The sequence below is a fragment of the Rana temporaria genome, chromosome 12 (assembly GCF_905171775.1).
Source record: "Rana temporaria chromosome 12, aRanTem1.1, whole genome shotgun sequence".
Lineage (NCBI taxonomy): Eukaryota > Metazoa > Chordata > Amphibia > Anura > Ranidae > Rana > Rana temporaria.
The window spans coordinates 145,533,761-145,557,708 of record NC_053500.1 but is presented as its reverse complement, the minus strand read 5'-3'; the positions used below and the strand labels follow the sequence as shown (position 1 = coordinate 145,557,708).

Sequence of the window (23,948 nt, the reverse complement as noted above, 5' to 3'; positions counted from 1 at the left end):
CGGGTAAACACAAGGAAGAGCCGGTTACTAGGAGACCGGAGGAAGCGGCAGACAGAAATCATCTCAAGACATGGAGTCCGAGGGGCAGGAGGGAGACATGCAGCTGGAGCTGGACTCAGTCATCGGCTTTAATGGTGAGAGGGGGGGGGCGAAGGGGCCCCAAACCCAGCAGGGGCCCCACTGGGATGACTCCACTTGTCTTCTGATCTTTGTAACTTTGTATTTATTTTATTTTATATGTTATATATCACATACACAGTATATATATATATCTATACATCACATATACAGTATATATATCTATCTATACATCACATACACAGTATATATATCTATCTATACATCACACACACAGTGGGCCATATTCTTAGAGATCTCCGGCGGCGTAACGTATGTCCTTTACGTTACTCCGCCGCAAGTTTAACTGGCAAGTGCCTGATTCCCAAACCACTTACCTGTAAACTTGCGGCGGCGTAGCGTAAAGTCCACCCGCGTAAGCACTCCTAATTCAAATGGTAGGGGGCGTGGATCATTTAAATTAGGCGCGCTCCCGCGCCGATCGTAATGCGCATGCTCCGTCGGGTAAATTACCCGACGTGCATTGCGCTAAATGACGTCTCACGGACGTCATTTGTTTTGACGGTAACGTAAATGGCGTCCATCGCCATTCACGGACGACTTACGCAAACGATGTTAAATTTTCAAATTTCGACGCGGGAACGACGGCCATACTTAACATTGAGTACGCCACCTAGTGGGCATGTTTTTCTTTACAGCCGTGTATGGAAACGACGTAAAATCACTACGACGGGCAAGCGTACGTTAGAGATTCGGCGTGACTAGTCATTTGCATATTCTACGCTGACCGCAAAGGAAACGCCACCTAGCGGTCAGCATAGATATTGCAGCCTAAGATACAACGGCGCAGGCCGTCTTTTCTTAGGCATGTTTAAGTGTATTCTCTAACAGAGATACGCTTAAACATATCTAAGATACAACGGCTTGCACCGTCCTATCTTAGCTTGCAATTTTTTGGATGGCCGCTAGGTGGCGCTTCCATTGCGGCCGGCGTAGATTATGTAAATGAGCTTTTACGACAATTCCCGAACGTACGCCCGGCCGACGCAGTCGATTTACACCGTTTCCGTAAGGCCTTAGGAGGCCTAAAGTTATTCCACCTATGAGGTGGAATAACAATGTTAAAGTATGGCCGCCGTTCCCGCCGCGAGGTTGGAATTTTTTACGTTGTTTGCGTAAGTCGTCCGCGAATCGGGAGTTACATAGTTTACGTCCGCGTCTAAATCAATAGGCCCGTACGGCGTACTTAGCCGCAATGCGCCCTGGGAAAAATGTAGGCGCCCGCGCGAATGCGCAGTAAGAAAAAACGTCAAAAAACGTGAGGTCAAGCCTCATTAGCATTAAACACGCCCCCCCCCAACCCATTTAAATTAGGCGCCCTTACGCCCGCCGTGTTTACACTACGCCGCCCTAAGTAAGGAGGTAGGTGCTTTCTGAATCATGTACTTTCCTCTCTTACTTAAGGTGGCGTAGTGTAAACACGCTAGGCTACGCCAACCTATTTTTAGGCGCCCCTACCTGAATCTACCCAATAATGTCGGCTTTATTACGAAGCATCGATAACAGGAGTTGTGAACGTTTTTCTGGAATATTGAGTCCTCTGACGTTAAGAGAAATAATCTTAGTCGGTGGTTTGGCCGTATCAATGTTTGGACTAGTCATTTTATATTTAAAGTGTATGATTGTAAATTGTGGCAGGCTAGAGTGAATCAAAGAGGTAAAATGGTTATTGAATTGAAAGGGGGTGTACAAAAGCCCTAAAGATCGGGCAGGGAAACAGGGAGAGGTTCTGCAATGGGGGGCACAAGGACCTTGCAATGGGGGGCACAAGGACTTTGCAATGGGGGGCACAATGACTCCGCAATGGGGGCACAGTAAAGGCTGCAATGTGGGGCACAATGACTCTGCAATGGGGGGCACAATGACTCTGCAATGTGGGGCACAATGACTCTGCAATGGGGGGCACAAGGACTCTGCAATGGGGGGCACAAGGACTCTGCAATGGGGGGCACAAGGACTCTGCAATGGGGGGCACAAGGACTCTGCAATGGGGGGCACAATGACTCCGCAATGGGGGCACAGTGAGGCTGCAATGTGGGGCACAATGACTCTGCAATGGGGGGCACAAGGACTCTGCAATGGGGGGCACAATGACTCTGCAATGGGGGGCACAATGACTCCGCAATGGGGGCACAGTGAGGCTGCAATGTGGGGCACAGTGAGGCTGCAATGAGGCTGCAATGTGGGGCACAGTGAGGCTGCATTGATGAGCACAGGTGAGGCTGTGCTGAGGGGAACTGATAAAGTTGTTGTTAATATTTATTTCCGTAACTTAATTCTGCATAAAACATTTAAGTGTCATTTTATGAGATCATTTATGAGGGCGTGATTAGCGGGCAGAATTAGGGGCGGAGCAGGGTAGGGATTGGGTTGGGCAACTGATGGCGAGTAACCCTTGAGGCCTGGTTAGTGGCTCAAGACTTGAAATTTTGAGCCCTGATATAGACAATGCATTTGGGTTGGTGGGATTTGGTACTAAAAGAGAGATAGTCCTCCCAAACAAGGGACATCTGGGAGCTGTTGGGTGCCTTATGTCTGACATTGGCAATTTCCGAATCTCACACGCTGCCTACTTAGGAGATGGGAGGCAGCATACAGGAGGTCAGGTCGGCAGCTTCAGACTTCAGTTGATCCTTGGCCTTCCACAGTGGTAGTTCCCATACTTCCATCTTGACAAGCTTTGAGGTCCAGGGTCACCAGATGTCTGACAGCGGTTGCCTTGACCTCAGGTGCTACCTACTAAGGAGCTGGAAGACAACATACGGTAGGTCAGGTTCTATCACAAAGGGATGAACAAACCCCTTTGCAATAGCTCTGGGCAAGTGACAGGACCTCCGGTGCTGCCTACTAAGGAGCTGGGAGGCAGCATGCGGGATTTGAGGCAGTTGCAGTTATTAGACTTCTGTTGACCCTTGACCTTCCACAGTGGTAGTTCCCATACTTGAGGTCCAGGGTCACCTGATGTCTCACAGCGGTTTCCTTGATCTCAGGTGCTACCTACTAAGAAAATGGAAGACAACATGGGGTAGGTCAGGTGGTTGACATGGCTGCTGATCTGTCAAAGACCAAACAAGGGACATTTGAAACATTTCTATAAGCTTGAGGTCACCTGATGTCTTAAAGTGGCTGCCTTGGCAAGTCCCGGACCTCAGGTGCTGCCTACTAAGGAGCTGGGAGGCAGCAGGCACGTATTTCAGGCAGTGAACAGACCTGCAGCTTTCAGACTTCAGTTGGCCCTTGAACTTCCACAGTGGCAGTTCCTATACTTCTGTCTTGAGAAGTGTTGAGGTCCAAGATCACCTGATATCTGAAAGTGGCTGCCTTGGCAAGACCTGGACCGACCTCAGGTGCTGCCTACTAAGGAGCCGGGAGGGCAAATGCCAGACTTCATGCACTGCCTACTAAAGAGCTGGGAGGCAGCATATAGTATTTCAGGCAGTGGATGGACCAGCAGCTTTCAGACTTCAGTTGTCCCTTGACCTTCCACAGTGGCAGTTCCTATACTTCTGTCTTGAGAAGTGTTGAGGTCCAAGGTCACCTGATATCTGAAAGTGGCTGCCTTGGCAAGTCCCGGACCTCAGGTGCTGCCTACTTAGGAGCCGGGAGGGCAAATGCCAGACTTCATGCACTGCCTACTAAGGAGCTGGTAGGCAGCATATACGTTTTTTTAGGCAGTTGACAGACCAGCAGTTTTCAGACTTCTGTTGACCCTTGACCTTCCACAGTGGCATTTCCTATACTTCTGTCTAGACCAGCTTTGAGGTCCAGGGTCACCTGATGTCTGACAGTCGTTGCCTTGGCCTCACGTGCTGCCTGATAAGAAGCTGGAAGACAACATGCAGCAGGTGAGGTGGTTGACATGGCCGGTGACCTGGCAAAGACCACAGTGATGGCAGTTCCCATATTACTGAACCATCATGATGATTACCAGCCTCTCTCAGCAGCTGCTAGCTGTTGATGGAAAGTTGCCTCCACTTCGCAAACTTAACCAACCTTACCCTTCCAGGCCACGTGCCCTCTGGGCTGATCTCTCACCCGGACCGGGAGCACCTCATCTACCCCTTAGGATGCACCGTCGTCATTGAGAATCTCAACAAACACAAGCAGTACTTTCTTCATGGCCACACCAACAATGTCTCCTGTGTGGCCATCTCCAAAAACGGACGGTACCTGGCATCAGGGCAAGTCACCTACATGGGATTCAAGGTCAGTTTCCCATCATCCCTATCAATCCCTCTCATATTTACCATGCTGTACATTCACACCTAGCGTCTAGCCCGTGTATGAGCCTCCGGTGTTTAGGTGAGGCTGGGAGGTACACTGCCGGCCAATGTTGCTGCTAGAAATCATGGGGCCCCATACAGCCTACCTGTGGGGGCCCCCCACCCCAGCCTGGGTGGGTTTGTGGGGGCAGGGATTCAGATGCATGAACAAATCACGTATTCACATGACCAGAGTACCCGTGTGATTGGGCCGTTAATTATGTTTTCTTTAAATATTTTTTTTAATTCGTTGCATTTTTTAATAGCCCAGAGGGAAGGGGGAGGGGTGGGACGGGACGGGGGAATTGGTGAAATATAGGGGGTCTAAACAGACCCCTGATGTCTCACCTTTGAGAAAGAGAATGTGATTGAGGAGACAATTCCTGCTACAGAATTAAAGAACAGGAAGCAGTCCATCCAGAGACTTCCTGCTCATTCACAAACTGAAGCATAGTAAACATGGGGGAGGGGACACAGGGGGATCAAAGCATCAGATGAAGGAGATTCTTGATAGGAGAGGGTGTGATCGGAGTGGTGAAATGGGCCAATCCCTGAAACTGATCCCCCTGTGGCTCCTCCTGCAGCAGCTGACAGTCAGCAGGAGAGAGAAGAGGAAATGATTGCTGTGCTGCAGGGAGGGAGAACTACCTGCATCATTATAAAGCAACCTGGGCCCCCCTATTGAACTGATGGGTCCTGGGCCCCCCTGGTTGAACTGATAGGTCCTGGGCCCCCCTGGTTGAACTGATGGGTCCTGGGCCCTCCTGTTGAACTAATGAGGCCCAAGCCCCCATACAAGAGGGTTGGTGCTACCCCTTTATCAGCAGCTGCAACAGCTGTCAGCTTCTCATAGACTTTGACAGGCTGCCAGCAGCAGGGCCGCTGATAAAGGGGTAGTACCAACCCTCTTGTATGGGGGCCTGTGACCCATCAGTTCAACAGGGGGGGCCCAGGTCCCCATACAAGAGTATTGGTTCTACCCCTTTATCAGTGGCCGCAACAGCTGTCAGCTTCTCATACACTTTGACAGGGCTGCCAGCAGCAGGGCCACTCTGATAAAGGTGTAGCACCAACTCTCTTGTACGGGGGCCCGGGCCCCAACAGTTCAACAGGAGGGCCCAGGTCCCCATACAAGAGGATTGGTGCTACCCCTTTATCAGCGGCCGCAACAGCTGTCAGCTTCTCATAGACTTTGACAGGGCTGCCAGCGGCAGGGCCGCTGATAAAGGGGGAGCACGGCTATCTTGTACGGGGGCCCGGGCCCCCATACAAGGGTTGGTGCTACCTCTTTATCAGCAGTCCTGCTGCTGGCAGCCCTGTCAAAGTCTATGAGAAGCTGACAGCCACTGCGGTTGGACAGGGCAGGACAGGGCCCTGATTGGTACTTATAATAGTACAGTATGCGCCCAGGGATGAATGCTCGGAATGTAAACAGTCTGCATTCTGAACATTCATCCCTGGGAGCATACTGCACTAAACATATGTAGCACTCAGTGTACCGTCCAGCCACAGCAGCTGCCAGCTTCTCATGCACTTGGGTAGGCCGCCGGCATCGGAGTTGGACGGTGTGCCTTTGCCTTCCAGCCGCACACAAATGCGCAGCCTCACGCTAAACACTAAATGTACACGAGGCCTTAATAAACTTCTCCTGTATATGAATATTATTTTTCTCTCTCTCTAGGCGGACATTTTCTTGTGGGATTATGCTAAGAGAGAGTCTTGCGGCAAACTGACCCTGCACAAAGTGAAAGTGGAGGCCCTGGCATTCTCACCAAACGACCAATACCTGGTGTCACTGGGAGGGCAGGATGATGGCAGGTATGTCGGGGCAGCCATGTGGCACAGATAGATTACGGCATAACCTGCCAACGTCATTAGAATCAGTGAAGTCACCTAAGAATGCCATTCTTCGGCAAATAATGTCCCACTTCCTTCTTTTAGACACCATTAGAGGGGAAGCCATGCTGTGTGCGCATATTTTAGGTTGTTATTGAACAGTTTACCTGAAAAAGTCATTGTGCATTGGTGGGCATTCATGTTGGAACAGGAAGGGGCCGTCCCCAAACTGTTCCCACAAAGTTGGGAGCATGAAATTGTCCAAAATGTCTTGGTATGCCGACGCCTTAAGAGTTCCTTTCACTGCAACTAAGGGGCCAAACCCAACCCCTGAAAGGGGCCAAGCCCATCCCCTGATAAACAACCCCACCCCGTAATCCCCCCTCCACCAAATGGTTTGGACCTGTGCACAAAGCAAGGTCCATAAAGACATGGGTGAGTGAGTGCAAAGGGCGGGGCCAACTCAATATTGAACCCTACAGACCAAGACCCTACGACCACTTTTATCTACAGGTAAGCCTAAATTAAGGCTTACCTGTGGGTTCTGGAAATATTTCCTAAACCTCCACGGTTTAGGAGATGGTTACAATAGAGACAAGCGCCAATGTCTACGGCGCATGCACTGTAGACAACGGCACAGGCACACTTTCTAAATGGCGATCGCGCCGTTTCTAAAGGAATGTCAAGCCGTGACTGGCGCAGTGATGTCCCACCGGAGTTCCCGGCCCTGGAAGGAAGAGGAGTGAAGAATGGACGCTTCCTACAACACGGGACAGCAGTGACACCGCAGGCTTCGGTTTTAAGTAAGTGACACATAATGGGCTAGTATGCGATGCATACTAGCCCATTATGCTTTACCTTTGCAGGGAAATAAAGAGGAAATAAAACCCATCAGGGCTTCCTCTTTAAAGTTCACGTGCGTGTAAAGGCAGGTGTCCCAATACTTTTGGTAATATAGTGTATTTAGGACGGAATCCAGGTTCCAGAAAGGCAGACAATGATCACAAGGAGCTCAAACAAGCTGAGAAAAATGGAGTCCAAAAGAATTTGCAGGGATAATCCAAGGCATGGGCAGTCAAATAAAAAGCCGACAGACCTCAACAGGTACACACTGAATGTCCAGAAGTCTAATTAAGCTTTCCTGATTGAGACAGGTGTGCGCTGCAGCGCTGAGTGGAGGTAATTTTTTTTTTATAATGACCAGAAATGCCTGTTGCTAGGCAGATTGTCCTAGTAACAGGACACCCATGATCATAGAGAAGCCTTCTTCGGGGGGAATTTGCATTTTACCAATAATACATCTAATTGGGGGGCAGCAGGTTTCATGTTTTCTCAGTTGTCAGATTTGTTCTTTCAGCGTGGTCCTATGGAATGTGATAACCAAAGAACCTATCTGCGGGAGCCCAGCGTCATCGCTCAGTGCCGGACATGCCGTGGGCGTCTCCTTCTCCAACAACAGGGACGATGTCTTCATAACTAGTGGACAGTAAGCTGACTACTTTGTATCACAATCTTCTGCCATGATGATGCTTTGTCCTGATATTGACCACTCATAGGCCCAGTACACACCGGCCCAAGCCTAATACACACCGGCCCAATCCCAGTACACACCGCCCAATCCCAGTACACACCGGCCCAAGCCTAGTACACAACGGCCCAAGCCCAGTACACACCGGCCCAAGCCTAATACACACCGGCCCAATCCCAGTACACACCAGCCCAAGCCTAGTACACACCGGCACAAGCCCAGTACACACCGGCACAAGCCCAGTACACACCGGCCCAAGCCCAGTACACACCGGCACAAGCCCAGTACACACACCGGCCCAAGCCCAGTACACACCGGCCCAAGCCCAGTACACACCGGCCCAAGCCCAGTACACACCGGCCCAAGCCTAGTACACACCGGCCCAAGCCTAGTACACACCAGCCCAAGCCTAGTACACACCGGCCCAAGCCCAGTACCCACCGGCCCAAGCCTAGTACACACCGGCCCAAGCCCAGTACCCACCGGCCCAAGCCTAGTACACACCGGCCCAAGCCCAGTACACACCGGCTCAAGCCTAGTACACACCGGCCCAAGCCCAGTACACACCGGCCCAAGCCTAGTACACACCGGCCCAAGCCCAGTACACACCGGCCCAAGCCCAGTACACACTGGCCCAAGCCTAGTACACACCGGCCCAAGCCTAGTACACACCGGCCCAAGCCCAGTACACACCGGCCCAAGCCTAGTACACACCGGCCCAAGCCCAGTATACACCGGCCCAAGCCCAGTACACACCGGCCCAAGCCTAGTACACACCGGCCCAAGCCTAGTACACACCGGCCTAAACCTAGTGCACACCGGCCCAAGCCCAGTACACACCGGCCCAAGCCTAGTGCACACCGGCCCAAGCCCAGTACACACCGGCCCAAGCCTAGTACACACCGGCCTAAACCTAGTACAAACCGGCCCAAGCCTAGTACACACCGGCCCAAGCCCAGTACACACCGGCCCAAGCCTAGTGCACACCGGCCCAAGCCGTAATGGAAGATGGGGATTATTTTGGATGGGGATTATTTTGGCTTGCAAAGGGAATTTATGCTTGGGGGAAAGTGTGAAGATTAGGGAGAGGATTTTGCTGACACATACTGCTCATAGGACACGCATTGCACATGGTTGCAGGGAAGCCCCATTCAGTAAAATGGGACATGCTCATCTGTCACATTTTAAGGGGGCAGGGGCGACATTTGGCATCTTCGCCCTGGGCGCTAGATAACCTTGCCCAATATCAGTGCCTGACCTCACAAATGCTCTTCTGGAAGAATGGTCAAACATCCCCATAGACACACTCCTAAACCTTGTGGACGGCCTTCCCATAGACACCCTCCTAAACCTTGTGGACGGCCTTCCCAGAAGAGTTGAAGGTGTTGTAGCTGCAAAGGGCGGAGCCAACTCAATATTGAACCCTCCGGACTAAGACTGGGATGCCAATAAAAATCATGTGTGTGTAAAGGCCGGCGTCCCAATACTTTTGGTAATATAATGTATCTGTCATATGTTGTACAGTAAGACATACTACTGTTAATAAAAAAGCTTGTAAAGTTTTCTGTAATAATCTTGCTGACCCCAATGTTGTGTCTCCCCGCAGCGGCACACTCCGTGTCTGGGAGGTGGACCTCCAGAACAGGAAGCTGCGTCCAACTGAGTGTCAGATGGGTCAGCTGAAGAGGGTGGTCACCTGCCTGGTTGTGAGTCAAATAATAAATTATTTTTTGCCTTTGTTATACACACAGCCTTGTCTGATCAAGGTGCTTCCTCAACCCCCCATAGCAAGCTGCTTTCTATGGGGGCCGTCAGCAGGAGGGAGGGGCCAGGAGCGCCGGCGAGGGACAGAAGAAGAGGAGGATCAGGGCTGCTCTGTGCAAAACCATTACAGAGCAGGTAAGTATAACACGTTTGTTATTTTTAAACAACAAAAACATAAGAATTTAATATTACTTTAATTGAACAAGCTGAAGTTAGAAGCTGATTGGCTGCCATGCACAGGTGCACCAGATTTTGCACTCTACAGTTTTAGTAAATTAATCCCAATAAGTACAAAAGCAGTGAACAGAGATAAACAGGGTAAGCTGGAGATGCAGGGAACAGATGGAAGGGGGGGAACCAGGAACTGGGATGAGGTACAAGGGGAGCAGGAAAGAGGCAGCAGGGTACGGGATGCAGGAGCAAGATCAGCATCTAGGCTCAGAAAAAGTGACAAGCTGTATCTGGCAGCAAAATCTGGAGGCACTAGTAGTGGAGGAACTAAATACCCTCCCAGCAGCCACCACCAGGTGGAGACTGATTACTGGGATCTGCTGTCTGCTGGGAGACACCTGCTGGTGGACACTGGAACTACAGCCCCCCCCACCCATGGAATCACAGTGCCACCAGCAGGTGATGCGGGTCTTGATACCTTCTTTATATAGACACAAATAAAACAGCATGAACAGCTTGCATTACCCACCTCTTGCCCTAGAGAAGCCTTTCACTGCGTTTAGCTTTTACTAATATCAGGAGGCAGACGAGAGATGCTCCAAATCTTTCTGCTAATTTTAGAAATTCAATTTTTTTTCTAATTTCGGAAATTAAAATTTTTGGAATTTCGAAATTTTTGAAAATTAAAAATTCGAAATTCCAAAATTTGAAAATCGGAAAACTCCGCTTTTCAAATTTACGATTTCCGAATTTTCTGCATTTCCGAAAAAAGCTAAAAAACAAATGAAACGAAAAAAAAAATTTTTCCGGCAGTGCACATGTCTAATATTATGGGCCATATTCTCAAACAAGTTACGCCGGCGTATCATTATTTTGTAATCACAAAACAAGATACGCCGGATTTAGGCTAGGATCCGACATGTGTAAGTCACTTACACTGTCGGATCCTAAATGTAATTCGCCGCCGGCCGCTAGGTGGCGTTTATGTTCAGGTCTCATTTGTTTATGCAAATGAGCCTGATACGCCGATTCCCGAACGAATTTGCGCCGCGTCGTTTACGTCGTTTCCGTAAGCGTAAGGTTACCCCTGCTATATGAGGGGTAACCTTACGCCAGTCCCACGTATGCCATGTTAAGTATGGCGTCGGGTCCGCGTCGTCTTTTCCCGTCGGGTACGTCGTTTTACTAAGTCGTTCTTGAATACGACTTTACGTCAATGACGCACACGTCGGCGTCATTGACGTTTTCCGTCGAGAACTGGAGCATGCGCACTGGCCTATTTTAAGCCTGGCGCATGCGCAGTTCCAACGGCACGGGGGCGCGCTTAATTTAAATACAAGCCGCCCCCTTGGAATTACGCGGGGATACACCGGGCCAATTACACTACGCCGCCCCAAACTACGGAGCAAGTGTTTGGGGAATACAGCACTTGCTCCTGTAAGTTGGGACGGCGTAGTGTAAATAGCTTACGCGACGCCGCCGCAGGATCTTAGAGAATCTGGCCCTATGAAAATCACGCTGGTTAGTACAACCGCCATGTGAAGGCATAACTTATTATAGGACTTCAAATGAACTTTAATAACAAGTACAGCAGAGGACATGTCACCCGGTGTAGATTGTTGTTGTTCCATAGTTATTTGACCATTGTCCTCCTCTCAGGTGGCAGAAGATGACAGCTGCTTCTACTGCGGCACCTCCACAGGAGATATCCTGAAGATGAACACAAAGACCAAACTGCTGAACAGCTGTGGGCCCCAGAAAGGCAGATTCACCCTGGTAAGAGAACCTGTCACTTGTATTCTGCAATACTTATATAAACAAAGACAGTGCCGGGACAAGGTCATTCAGTGTCCTGACCAAAGATGCCAAATGGCGCCTCCCCCTTACCTTAGGGTTAGGGTCAGGGCACTCTCATCCCTGCATTAAACCATTGCGCCCAGGGTAGCCGGTCCCTTCTGCCCACCCTTTGTCCCGGGCCTGAACACAGAACAACAGTGTTCACTGAAGAGGACCTGTCACCTACACACAGGGGCCGGACTTACCATTGTGCTTGACTGGGCTCAAGCCCATGGGCCCCACCCATAAGGGGGCCTCGGGTTTAATCGCGGCAACCCCCAATTCACGGCAATCGCAGCAACCCCCTCCCGCAATTTCGCTGCAATCCCCTCCCGCAATTTCGCGGCAATTCCCTCCCGCAATTTCGCGGCAATCCCCTGGCAATCCCCTCCCCCAATTTCGCGGCAATTCCCTCCCGCAATTTCGCGCCAATCCCCCGCTCAACAACTTTGATGCTCCAGGGGGCCCCTTCACTGCAGCTGTTTGGCGGATCCAGCCATCACACCCCCCCCCCCCCCACTCAACAACTATGATCGGTCGGTGGCAACAACCCACCCCTGCTTCTCTGCTCCAGGGGGACCCTTTGATTATTAAGCCCAGGGGCCCTTACCACCCTAGGTCCTGTCCTGCCTACCCAACAACAACATAAGACCAAACATGTAAGTTTACAGTGCTTGTCTGCTACAGCATACTTGCCAACAGTCCCGATTTTCCCGGGACAATCCCGATTTTGGGACCCTCCTTTAACATGTTGGAAGTTAGAAGCTGATTGGCTACAATGTACAGCTGCATCAGATTTTGCACTCTCCAGTTTTAGCAAATCAACCTCACAACTTCCAATCCATGGCTTGCCAACTCCTCTGTGTTGCAGAGTGTATGAAGCAGAAGCATGGAGATCCTTGCACTGCGGGTCCCTAGGTACAGTTTCCTTTCCAGCAAGGAGAACAGTGAGCAGCAGAGCTAGGCTGAGGGGTGGCCAAAAGAGGTGGTCGTCGCTTTGGTTGCTCCAGCAGGTGAGGGGAGCAATTGGGGTAGAACCTGCAACCTATGCTGCTGATGTAGTTCAGCGTTCACGGGGGGGGGGGGGGGGGGGGGGGGAGACACACTTTGGCCCTTTTGCCTTGCATGTTAAATAACCTTGTCTTGGCAATGCTGAGCAGGGCTTTGCTTCTTACTGTCAGAGCTTACCCCTTGATGACTGCTGATGTGATGACAGGGTGGGGTAGTGATGAAAAAGCAGTGGAAAATGTGGAGGAGGCACAGATCTACAGAATGGATGAAACAGAAGCAGGGAGATCCTTGCACTGCAGGTCCTCAGGTACAGCTTCCACTCCAGCAAGGAAAACAGCTCAGTTAATCACCAAATCTCACGGCGGATCTGGTGAGACGAGCAGTCCGAGGCAGTGGTGCCTTAGATCTCACACTGTGATTTACAGCTAGAAGGCTAATGATCCGGAGTGCATAGGCACGGGAAGGGTATGGCTATCAGGAGGAAATCAAGGCAAATGGCCCATTTTTCAGAGCCTTTTTGCTTGGGAACAATTAGGATTTCTAGGTGTTTCCTATAAGACAGGGAATCTTCAGTTTTTGAATTCAGGTTCATTTTAAGGTATTCCCCATCTTCATTATATACAATCATACTAATTATTTTATTTCCTTTTAGGGAGTGACATCTCTGAATTTGCTGAAAACAGGAGAGCTTCTGATTGGCTCTGGAGATGGGAAACTGTCACTCTGCAAAGAACCGAACTATAAGGCAGCTAAGTGAGTGTCAAACGCTGGGGGCCTCCTTGTGTAGCTTATAAGTCGCAAATACACTATGGCCCATCTTCACAGAGACTTACGCCGACGTATAACAAGTTACTAACAAGTTACGCCGACGTAAGTGCAAATGTGTGCCGTCGTATCTGTGCGCCAGACCCACAAACAGATATGCGCCTAAAACCAGGCTACACCCCGCCGACGTAGCTTGCTTACGCCGGCGTAGGGTGGGCGCACATTTAGGCTGGGTTCATGGTGCCGCTCCCATTGATTAGCCATTTAAACATGCAAATGAGGGAAATACAGCGATTCACGAACCTGCGTCCGACGCAGGCTACGCGAGGTGCGCGTAAGTTGTACGTCCGGCGTAAAGTTATTCCCCATAAAGGAGGCGCAACCCAGCAGCAGACATGCAAAGGTCTGCACCAGGGAACACAAGCCGGCGTATTTTACGTTGGACGTGTGTCTGGCTGGGCGTAGGTTACGTTCACGCCGTACGCAGCAATCCGGCGTAGTTTAGGCAGTTGTTCCGACGTGGTTGTGAGCAGGCGCAGGGGGATGCGTCCACGTCTCGGCGCATGCGCAGTTCGTGATACGTATCTGTCTGGTGTTCGGCCCATCATTTGCATGGCTCACGCCCACTTCCACCTACGCCGGCGTACACCTTCGAAACCCAGCGCAGCGTTAGGAGCATTGGCTTGGTGAATTCCATGCTTGCCTCTTTGCGCTGCGTTGGCGTAGCGTACATTGTTTGCGCTACGGCGGCGTAATGTGCGCCCGCTCTCTGTGAATATGGGCCCATGTGTGTGTAAAGGCGGGCGTCCCAATACTTTTGGTGATATAGTGTAAGGTTTATTGCCTTTAACAGGCTTAGCTGAAGTTGATATAGTAATAATAGAGCACACTGAGTTCTGGGGTACCCGGGTTGGTTATGGGGTACCCGGGCTGGTTATGGGGTACCCGGGTTGGTTATGGGGTACCCGGGTTGGTTATGGGGTACCCGGGCTGCTCTAGGGTTTACGCTGAACCCATAGAAAATTGTGCACTGTCCAGTTGATAAAAAAATCACCCAGCTAATAATGTTGTATGACTGTGCTTCTCCGTCCCTTAGGAAGGTCCAGCTGCAGGGGGCCATCACCTCCATCACCCTCCGGGGACAGGGCCACCAGTTCTTTGTGGGAACCTCTCAGGCGCAGATCTACCGTTTCAACTATTCAGAATTTAAGGAGGAGCTTGTAGCGACGTGTCACAGCGAAGCCATCAATGACATCGTCTTCCCCTTGTATGTATGCGTGATCAAAATCTATATTTATATGCAGTGATTATTCTGACGGAGATGTTATTTAGATTGCAAAATCATTGTATATCCTCAACATTCGCCACTTTTAAATCTAAAATTATTTTTACCATTTTTTTCATCCTTTCATCTCGGCACTGCCAATCTCTTTTGGGCCACTGCCTACTACATGGCATTTCTCAAGGCGGGTTTCCTGATGGTGACAACAGGGCATAGGTGTGTGCACCCCAAAGCTCACACACATGTGCGCGTGTGTATATATGCTGACGGTAAATACGGTATATACTCGAGTATAAGCCAAGGTTTTCAGCACATTTTATTTGTGCTGAAAATGCCCCCCTCGGCTTATACTCGAGTCACCTTTTTGCGCCTGATCTCCCGGACTAGGGAGCACCGATTTTTTTCAAAGCTGGGCACCCCTTCCATAGACTCCCATGTTAAATGGTCATTTCTCCAGTGACTTTGGGGACCCAGTACTGGCTGGTCGCAGGTCCCCTGGACCCAGAACTTGGCACACATGTAGCCCCATTTCTCCTCTACAAGTGTGAAAAGGTTGTTTTTCAAAGCCGGGCACCCCTTCCATAGACTCCCATGTTAAACGTCAGTCTAGTCATGGACACAGTGAGGCATTGGCACAGTGAGGCATGGGCACAGTGAGGCATGGGCACAGTGAGGCATGGGCACAGTGAGGCATGGGCACAGTGAGGCATGGGCACAGTGAGGCATGCACATGGACACAGTGAGGCATGGACACAGTGAGGCATGGACACAGTGAGGCATGCAGAAGGACACAGTGAGGCATGGACACAGTGAGGCATGGACACAGTGAGGCATGGGCACAGTGAGGCATGGGCACAGTGAGGCATGGGCACAGTGAGGCATGCACATGGACACAGTGAGGCATGGACACAGTGAGGCATGGACACAGTGAGGCATGCAGAAGGACACAGTGAGGCATGGACACAGTGAGGCATGGACACAGTGAGGCATGCACATGGACACAGTGAGGAAGGCAGATAGACACCTTAGGCTTATACCCGAGTCAATACGTTTTCCCATTTTTTTGTGGTAAAATGAGGTGCCTCGGCTTATATTCGGGTCGGCTTATACTGGAGTATATACGGGTAATAAATGTATTAATATCTTATCTATAGAATTCATGTGATGTCCTACTGTGCTACTTCCAAGGCCCTGATGAAGCGGAACGCGTAGGCCATACCTTTGTAACCAATCAGAGTCCCATCCCGTTCTACTCATAGTTGCATGTCTTTGGGGGATGGTGCCTCTGTAGAGTATTTGTGATTCCGCATCCACCCCACCCCCTCCACATGTAACCCTGAACATGGCGGCACTGATATGTCCTTCCGGGTTTTATTTTCTCCAGTGGTACTTCAGAGCTGTTTGCGACGTGTGCCAAAAATGACATCCGGGTTTGGCACACAACCAGCCACAAGGAACTGCTGCGGATCACCATACCCAACATGACCTGCAACGCCATCGAATTTACTAGAGACGGCAAGAGCATCCTATCAGGTGAGACCAATGTCCCTCCTGTCCTCTGATTGGAGGAACAACATTGGAGCACAGTGTTTATCACTGCAGGGGATGTCCCACCTGTCCTCTGATTGGAGGAATAACCATAGAGCATAGTGTTTAGCACTGCAGGGGATGTCCTATCTGTCCTCTGATTGGAGGAATAACCATAGAGCACAGTGTTTAGCACTGCAGGGGATGTCCTCTGATTGGAGGAATAACCATAGAGCTCAGTGTTTATCACTGCAGGGGATGTCCCATCTCTCCTCTGATTGGAGGAATAACCATAGAGCACAGTGTTTAGCACTGCAGGGGGTGTCCCACCTGTCCTCTGATTGGAGGAATAACCATAGAGAACAGTGTTTAGCAATATGAGGGATGCCCCATCTCTCCTCTGATTGGAGGAATAACCATAGAGCATAGTGTTTATCACTGCGGGGGATGTCCTCTGATTGGAGGAATAACCATAGAGCACAGTGTTTAGCACTGCAGGGGATGTCCCATCTGTCCTCTGATTGGAGGAATAACCATAGAGCATAGTGTTTAGCACTGCAGGGGATGTCCCATCTCTCCTCTGATTGGAGGAATAACCATAGAGCATAGTGTTTAGCACTGCAGGGGGTGTCCCGTCTCTCCTCTGATTGGAGGAATAACCATAGAGCATAGTGTTTAGCACTGCAGGGGGTGTCCCGTCTCTCCTCTGATTGGAGGAATAACCATAGAGCACAGTGTTTAGCACTGCAGGGGATGTCCCATCTCTCCTCTGATTGGAGGAATAACCATAGAGCATAGTGCTTAGCACTGCAGGGGATGTCCCATCTCTCCTCTGATTGGAGGAATAACCATAGAGCATAGTGTTTAGCACTGCAGGGGATGTCCCATCTCTCCTCTGATTGGAGGAATAATCATAGAGCATAGTGTTTAGCACTTCCACCTTGTGGTGTAAAACTCACTACATTGCAATCTGCAAGGAATTTTCCTTCCACCCCCCCACACACACATGCTGGGAGGTTTCCGATCAGCCCCACATTAGTGTGAGCGCTTGTATGACTGAGATGGAGAGATTAGATAGTAAGCTCTTGTGGTGCAGGGACCGATGTGAGCGGACTCTGGAAAATAAAATGACATTTCTGCTCCTTTTTCATCGCATCGAACGGAGAGATTATAAAAATGTAATTTTTTCTCCACAGCCTGGAATGACGGAAAGATCCGAGCGTTCACACCCGAAAGCGGGCGACCCATGTACCAGATAGAAAACGCCCACAGCATGGGAGTGACCGCCATCGCAGTGACGAGCGACTGCAAGAGGATTGTGAGCGGAGGAGGGGAAGGACAGGTGTGTGACCTCTGACACTGGGGACTTCATTCAATAATAAATAATGAAATGCATTTTTTAATACCTGATTGTGACCTGGTGTTAGACCCTGTACAGCAGAGCTCAGAGAGCAGCACCAGGAGCCAATCAGTTATGCTGCAGTACAAGGGGTATGCTGATAGGAGAAGAGAACAGAGTGGCAGATGGCTGAAATGATCAGTCTACTAGACAGTTTTAAGTAGAGTTGAGAAGGGTTAAATTGTTTTTATTGCTGATTTACTTCCTGTCCCAGTGACACACCGCCCATTGCTTGTAAAAGTGTCACCGGGACAGGAAGCAAATGAAAATCTTCCCAACCGGGGGTCACAAAAAATATAAAAACAGACATGGAGCATGCTTACAGGAGGAAAGAGCTGGTCAGTGGCGGCCCGTCCTTTAGGGGTGCCCCCCCCCCGCTAATCCATGCGTCTGGTCCCTAATCTACATGCAGGGCGCCGTATAGTACAGGTCAGAGGAGAAGGGATTGATGACGATTGAAGTCATTCAGACAGGAAATGAAAGGCTCAAGCAGAGGCGTTGCTAGGGGAGTGCGGGGGGTGCGGTCCGCACCGGGTGACACCCGATAGAGGGGTGACACTATCCCGTTTTTTTTTTTTTTAGCTGTCATGCCCAGCCTGTCCTGTGCAATCTCAGCCTGCCCTGTAACACCCCAGCCTGCCCTGTACCACCCCAGCCTGCCCTGTACCACCCCAGCCTGCCCTGTACCACCCCAAACAGCCCTATACCTACCCCAGCCTGCCCTGTACCCCCCCCCAAAACAGCCCTGTACCACCCCAGCCTGCCCTGTACCACCCAGCCTGCCCTGTGCCACCACAGCCTGCCCTGTACCACCCCAGCCTGCCCTGTACCACCCCAAACTTTCCCATGCCACCCCAACTTGCCCTGTGCCACCCTAACTTGCCCTGTACCACCCCAATCTGCCCTATGCCACCATAACTTGCCCTATACCACCCCAACCTGCCCAATGCCACCCTAACTTGCCCTGTACCACCCCAACCTTTCCAATGCCATCCCAACTTGCCCTATGCCACCCTAACTTGCACTATACCACCCCAACCTGCCCTGTACCACCCTAACTTGCCCTATACCACCCCAACCTGCCCTATGCAACCCTAACTTGCCCTATACCACCCCAAACTACCCTATATCACCCCAACATGCCCTATACCTGTCCTATACCACCCACTACACCAACCTGCCACTATACCACTTTATACTACCCTAACCTGCCACTATACTGCCCTATACTATCATTTACAGGGGCTGGTTTGGGGTGCCCCCCGTGCCCGTGCGCTGCCAGCTTGGTGCTGGGCAGCCTAGACAGAGGGGGGTGACACCATGTTTTACCGCACCGGGTGACACCAACCCTAGTGACGCCACTGGGCTCAAGTAAGCTGCTGCAGCTTCACAATGTTATCTTTGCTGAGAGGCAATTTGCAGGGAATAGAGAGGGGGGCAAGTCTAGGGGTTCAGCTTTATTCTCAGCGTTTGGTAACTGTGATTTTGTGCTGCAGGTGAGAGTGTGGGAGATCGGAAGGGAAAGCCAGCGGCTCGTAGAATCCATGAAGGAACACAAGTCGGCGGTGTCCTGCATCAAACTGAAGAGCAACAACCGGGAGTGTGTTACCGCCAGCTCAGACGGCGCCTGCATCATATGGGACCTCGTGTCAGTTCTTCACCGATATCCCCCCCCCCCCCCCCCATTTGTGTGTTTGTGAGCCAAACATTATGGAAGTGCCCGTGTCCTGTCAGAAAGCCGCTACCCGTCAGAATATGTAACGGAAGTGACGTTCCGGCACGGCCATCTTGGTACACCCCGCAATCGTCCGCAGTAAGGATACAGTGAGAAGGCGGCAAGCGGACATCTTTTTACATCCACTGCTGCTTTTAAAATTCACCAGTCAGACAGATTTCTAAATCCTGCATTTCTCTATATAAGATCCGTTTACTGGTGAAATCCAAGACTCCGGTGCGTGTAAAAAGATGTCCGCTTGGCGACTTCAGACTGTAAGGTTACTGCGGGCAAGTGCAGGGTGTACCAAGATGGCCGCGACGGAACGTCACTTCGGTTGCACTTTCTGATGGGTAGCGACTTTCTGATAGAACACTGTCAGATCCCAACCAGGATTCCAAACAGCCTAAGATATTAGTTCTCTGTGCACAGCATTTAGGACTTCCCTCGGAGGACGTTATCAAGTCCTTCTGACATCAGAACTTCATAATACATACAGAGACTTTCAAACTTGTGACTATCCAACATGTTTCAAGCACTGGGGGTTGGAGAGGGAGAATGTTTGGGTAGCTCACATGATTGGAGAGGACAGGGAGGGGCTCTGCAATGAGAAAGCTGGACTAAAGGATAGGCAAAGGGAACGGTCACCTTGGGTTCTTCAGCAAGGGGGGGGGGGGGCGAATTGGCAGGACCTTCAACTTACGCGGGTCAAGCTCACAGCCCATGGTGGAGGTGGGGCATAGTTTTGGCCTCTTTGATTTTGGTGCCAATGGACCGTGTCTTGCAGTGCCGGGACAAGGTCATCCAGCGCCCAGGGCAAAGATGCCAAACGGCCCCAGCCCTCCCCTTCCCTAAGGGTTAGGATCAGGGCACCTCAAACCTGCAATAAACAATTGTGCCCAGTTGTCCCTCCTGCCCACCCCTTGTCCCAGCCCTGGTGTCCTGCTACTTGATGTGATACAGGAAGCTGCTGAACAATCAGTGGTGGTGTCATGTTTAAGGAATTTGTCAGTGTAGTGTGAATTATGATGGGCACGGTGGCTGCATATGATGGGCACAGTGGTTGTAATTGATGGGCACAGTGGCTGTAATTGATGGGCACAGTGACTGTAATTGATGGGCACAGTGGCTGCAATTGATAGGCACAGTGGCTGCATATGATGGGCACAGTGGCTGCAATTGATGGGCATAGTGGCTGCATATGATTGGCATAGTGTCTGCAATTGATGGGCATAGTAGCTGCAATTTATGGGCATAGTGACTGCATATGATGGGCATAGTGGCTGCATATGATGGGCACAGTGGCTGTAATTGATAGGCACAGTGGCTGCAATTGATGGGCATAATGGCTGCAATTGATGGGCACAGTGGCTGCAATTGATGGGCATAGTGGCTGCATATGATGGGCACAGTGGCTGCAATTGATGGGCACAGTGGCTGTAATTGATGAACAATTGTTTTCAGAATTTTTCAGTTTGTTTGTGCCCCCCCAAAGAATTCTGAGCACCAGCCGCCACTCTATACTGCTATGATGCTACAGAACAGGAGAGCCTGGGCACCCAAGTGACTTCTCTGACAATATGGGACAGCTGACCCCCCTCAGTTACACTTTCCGGTCTTCTTCTTCTTCTGTAACTCGGATCTGTTCTGTCCTTGCAGGAGGTTTATACGGAAACAGATGATCTTATCCAATACATTGTTCCGCTGCGTCTGTTACCACCCCGAGGAGTTCCAGATCATCACCAGCGGCACCGACAGAAAGGTACAGCCTGGAGTTAGACTTCTCTGTATCTACAGGTCATGGGAGGTGGCAAAGAAAGATGGATGGACGGGGTATCAGGTGGTACCAGCATTTAGGGCCTTGTCTGTGCAGGGACAACGCAGATCTGTTTTCCGAAACCTCATCCCTGAATGGACAGGGCCCCTAAATGCCGCTACCACTCTACTGACACTAACAATGAGGCACCATTCCTTTTACTGACGCCAACAAAGGGGCATTATTTCTCCCATTGACACCAATAATAGGACATAATTCTTCCCGCTGACACCAATACCAATGATGGGGCACTATTCCTAAATCCCACCGACCACCAAACCATTGTGGACACCCATTGATGGCGGGGTAATATCTTCTTAGATCCTCACCAGAACACAGCTGTAAGATTTCCCCTTATTGTCTGTCTCAGGGATATTGTTCACCAGTACAAATAGAGAGGGGTGAACCCCCCATCCCCCACCAGGGACAGACAGCAATAAAGACCTGCCAGGGGTCTCCACAATCTATCCAGGGGGTTTTGTCTTTACATTCAATGCTAGTAAAGTAAAGAGCGTCTGATTGAATTATTTCTTTGCAGATCGGCTACTGGGAAGTGTTTGATGGCTCGCCAATAAGAGGTCTCGAGGGATCCATGTCTGGCGCCATCAATGGAATGGACATAAGTGACAGCGGAAGTCACTTTGTGACAGGTAACATCATTTCCATTGCAGTATACTGTGTGCTGATTGGAGGGCCCTTTCTGACAACCGATCATTGATGGGTCATGGTAGAATGGGGCCACGGGGGCAAAGTAGCAACTTGGGTTCCCCCATCCTTTGGATTAACATTGACTGAAGAATTGTGACAGACACAGCAAAGTCACCCTATTTGCATTGTCTGTTGTGACATCATCACACACTGAGGTCTCTGTGGTGACATCATCACACACTTAGGTCTCTGTGGTGACATCATCACACACTGAGGTCTCTGTGGTGACATCTTCACACACTGAGGTGTCTGTGGTGACATCATCACACACTGATGTCTCTGTGGTGACATCATCACACACTGATGTCTCTGTGGTGACATCATCACACACTGAGGTCTCTGTGGTGACATCATCACACACTTAGGTCTCTGTGGTGACATCATCACACACTTAGGTCTCTGTGGTGACATCATCACACACTTAGGTGTCTGTGGTGACATCATCACACACTGATGGGGACATCACAGGGATTTGCTGAACAAGGGTACCAATGACCTGGGGATCTGCTGAACAAGGGTATCAATGAGCTGGGGATCTGCTGAACAAGGGTACCAATGACCTGGGGATCTGCTGAACAAGGGTACCAATGACCTGGGGATCTGCTGAACAAGGGTACCAATGAGCTGGGGATCTGCTGAACAAGGGTACCAATGGGCTGGGGATCTGCTGAACAAGGGTACCAATGACCTGGGGATCTGCTGAACAAGGGTACCAATGGGCTGGGGATCTGCTGAACAAAGGTACCAATGAGCTGGAGATCTGCTGAACAAGGGTACCAATGAGCTGGGGATCTGCTGAACAAGGGTACCAATGGGCTTGGGGTCTGCTGAACAAGGGTACCAATGGGCTGGGGATCTGCTGAACAAGGGTACCAATGACCTGGGGATCTGCTGAACAAGGGTACCAATGACCTGGGGATCTGCTGAACAAGGGTACCAATAGGCTGGGGATCTGCTGAACAAGGGTACCAATATGCTGGGGGTCTGCTGAACAAGGGTACCAATGACCTGGGGATCTGCTAAACAAGGGTACCAATGGGCTAGGGGTCTGCTGAACAAGGGTACCAATGAGCTGGGGATCTGCTGAACAAGGGTATCAATGAGCTGGGGATCTGCTGAACAAGGGTACCAATGAGCTGGGGATCTGCTGAACAAGGGTACCAATGGGCTGGGGATCTGCTGAACAAGGGTACCAATGGGCTGGGGATCTGCTGAACAAGGGTACCAATGGGCTGGGGATCTGCTGAACAAAGGTACCAATGAGCTGGAGATCTGCTGAACAAGGGTACCAATGAGCTGGGGATCTGCTGAACAAGGGTACCAATGGGCTTGGGGTCTGCTGAACAAGGGTACCAATGAGCTGGGGATCTGCTGAACAAGGGTACCAATCACCTGGAGATCTGCTGAACAAGGGTACCAATGAGCTGGGGATCTGCTGAACAAGGGTACCAATCACCTGGAGATCTGCTGAACAAGGGTACCAATAGGCTGGGGGTCTGCTGAACAAGGGTACCAATGAGCTGGGGATCTGCTGAACAAGGGTACCAATGAGCTGGGGATCTGCTGAAGAAGGGTACCAATGACCTGGGGATCTGCTGAACAAGGGTACCAATGGGCTGGGGATCTGCTGAACAAGGGTACCAATGACCTGGGGATCTGCTGAACAAGGGTGCCAATGACCCTGGGATCTGCTGAACAAGGGTACCAATGACCTGGGGATCTGCTGAACAAGGGTACCAATGAGCTGGGGATCTGCTGAACAAGGGTACCAATGAGCTGGGGATCTGCTGAACAAGGGTATCACTGGGCTGGGGATCTGCTGAGTGGGGGAAGGACCAGTAACCATAAATTGCTGTTCCCCCTCAGCCGCTGAAGAACTACAGGTCTCAGCATGCCCTTCCAGCCAGAGCAGAGCAGGAAATCCTTTTATCTTTCCTTCTTTCCTCTCTTCCAGGTGGGAACGACAAGCTGGTGAAGGTTTGGGATTACAACGAGGGCGAGGTGACCCAAGTGGGCATTGGGCACAGCGGAAGTATCAGCCGGATAAAGATCTGCCCCCTCTCCCAATACATCATCAGCGTCAGCAGTGACGGGGCGATTCTGCGCTGGAAATACCCGCATCCCGTCTAGACCGCCCTCAGCCGATATCTTAGGACCTGTGGAAAGACGTTGTCATTACTTTAAGATTAAG

At 50.7% G+C, this 23,948-nt stretch overlaps 1 protein-coding gene across 1 annotated transcript; it reads left to right on the top strand.

Moving 5' to 3' along the window:
* On the top strand, positions 1 to 23,948 carry CFAP52 (cilia and flagella associated protein 52). Its single transcript, XM_040331117.1, has 14 exons — positions 1 to 134; positions 4,145 to 4,344; positions 6,082 to 6,218; positions 7,594 to 7,722; positions 9,371 to 9,470; positions 11,359 to 11,475; positions 13,199 to 13,299; positions 14,408 to 14,578; positions 15,978 to 16,126; positions 17,317 to 17,462; positions 19,016 to 19,167; positions 20,893 to 20,995; positions 21,588 to 21,699; positions 23,712 to 23,948. Exons 1-14 carry the CDS (start codon positions 71 to 73, stop codon positions 23,885 to 23,887), a joined length of 1,857 nt encoding a protein of 618 aa, XP_040187051.1. The 5' UTR covers positions 1 to 70; the 3' UTR covers positions 23,888 to 23,948.

Coding starts and splice junctions, on each gene's coding strand:
- CFAP52 (XM_040331117.1), top strand. CDS start 71: ATGGAGTCCGAGGGGCAGGAGGGAGACATGCAGCTGGAGCTGGACTCA. Junction 6,219..7,593: donor GGAGGGCAGGATGATGGCAG/GTATGTCGGGGC, acceptor TTGTTCTTTCAG/CGTGGTCCTATGGAATGTGA. Junction 16,127..17,316: donor CGGCAAGAGCATCCTATCAG/GTGAGACCAATG, acceptor TTTTCTCCACAG/CCTGGAATGACGGAAAGATC.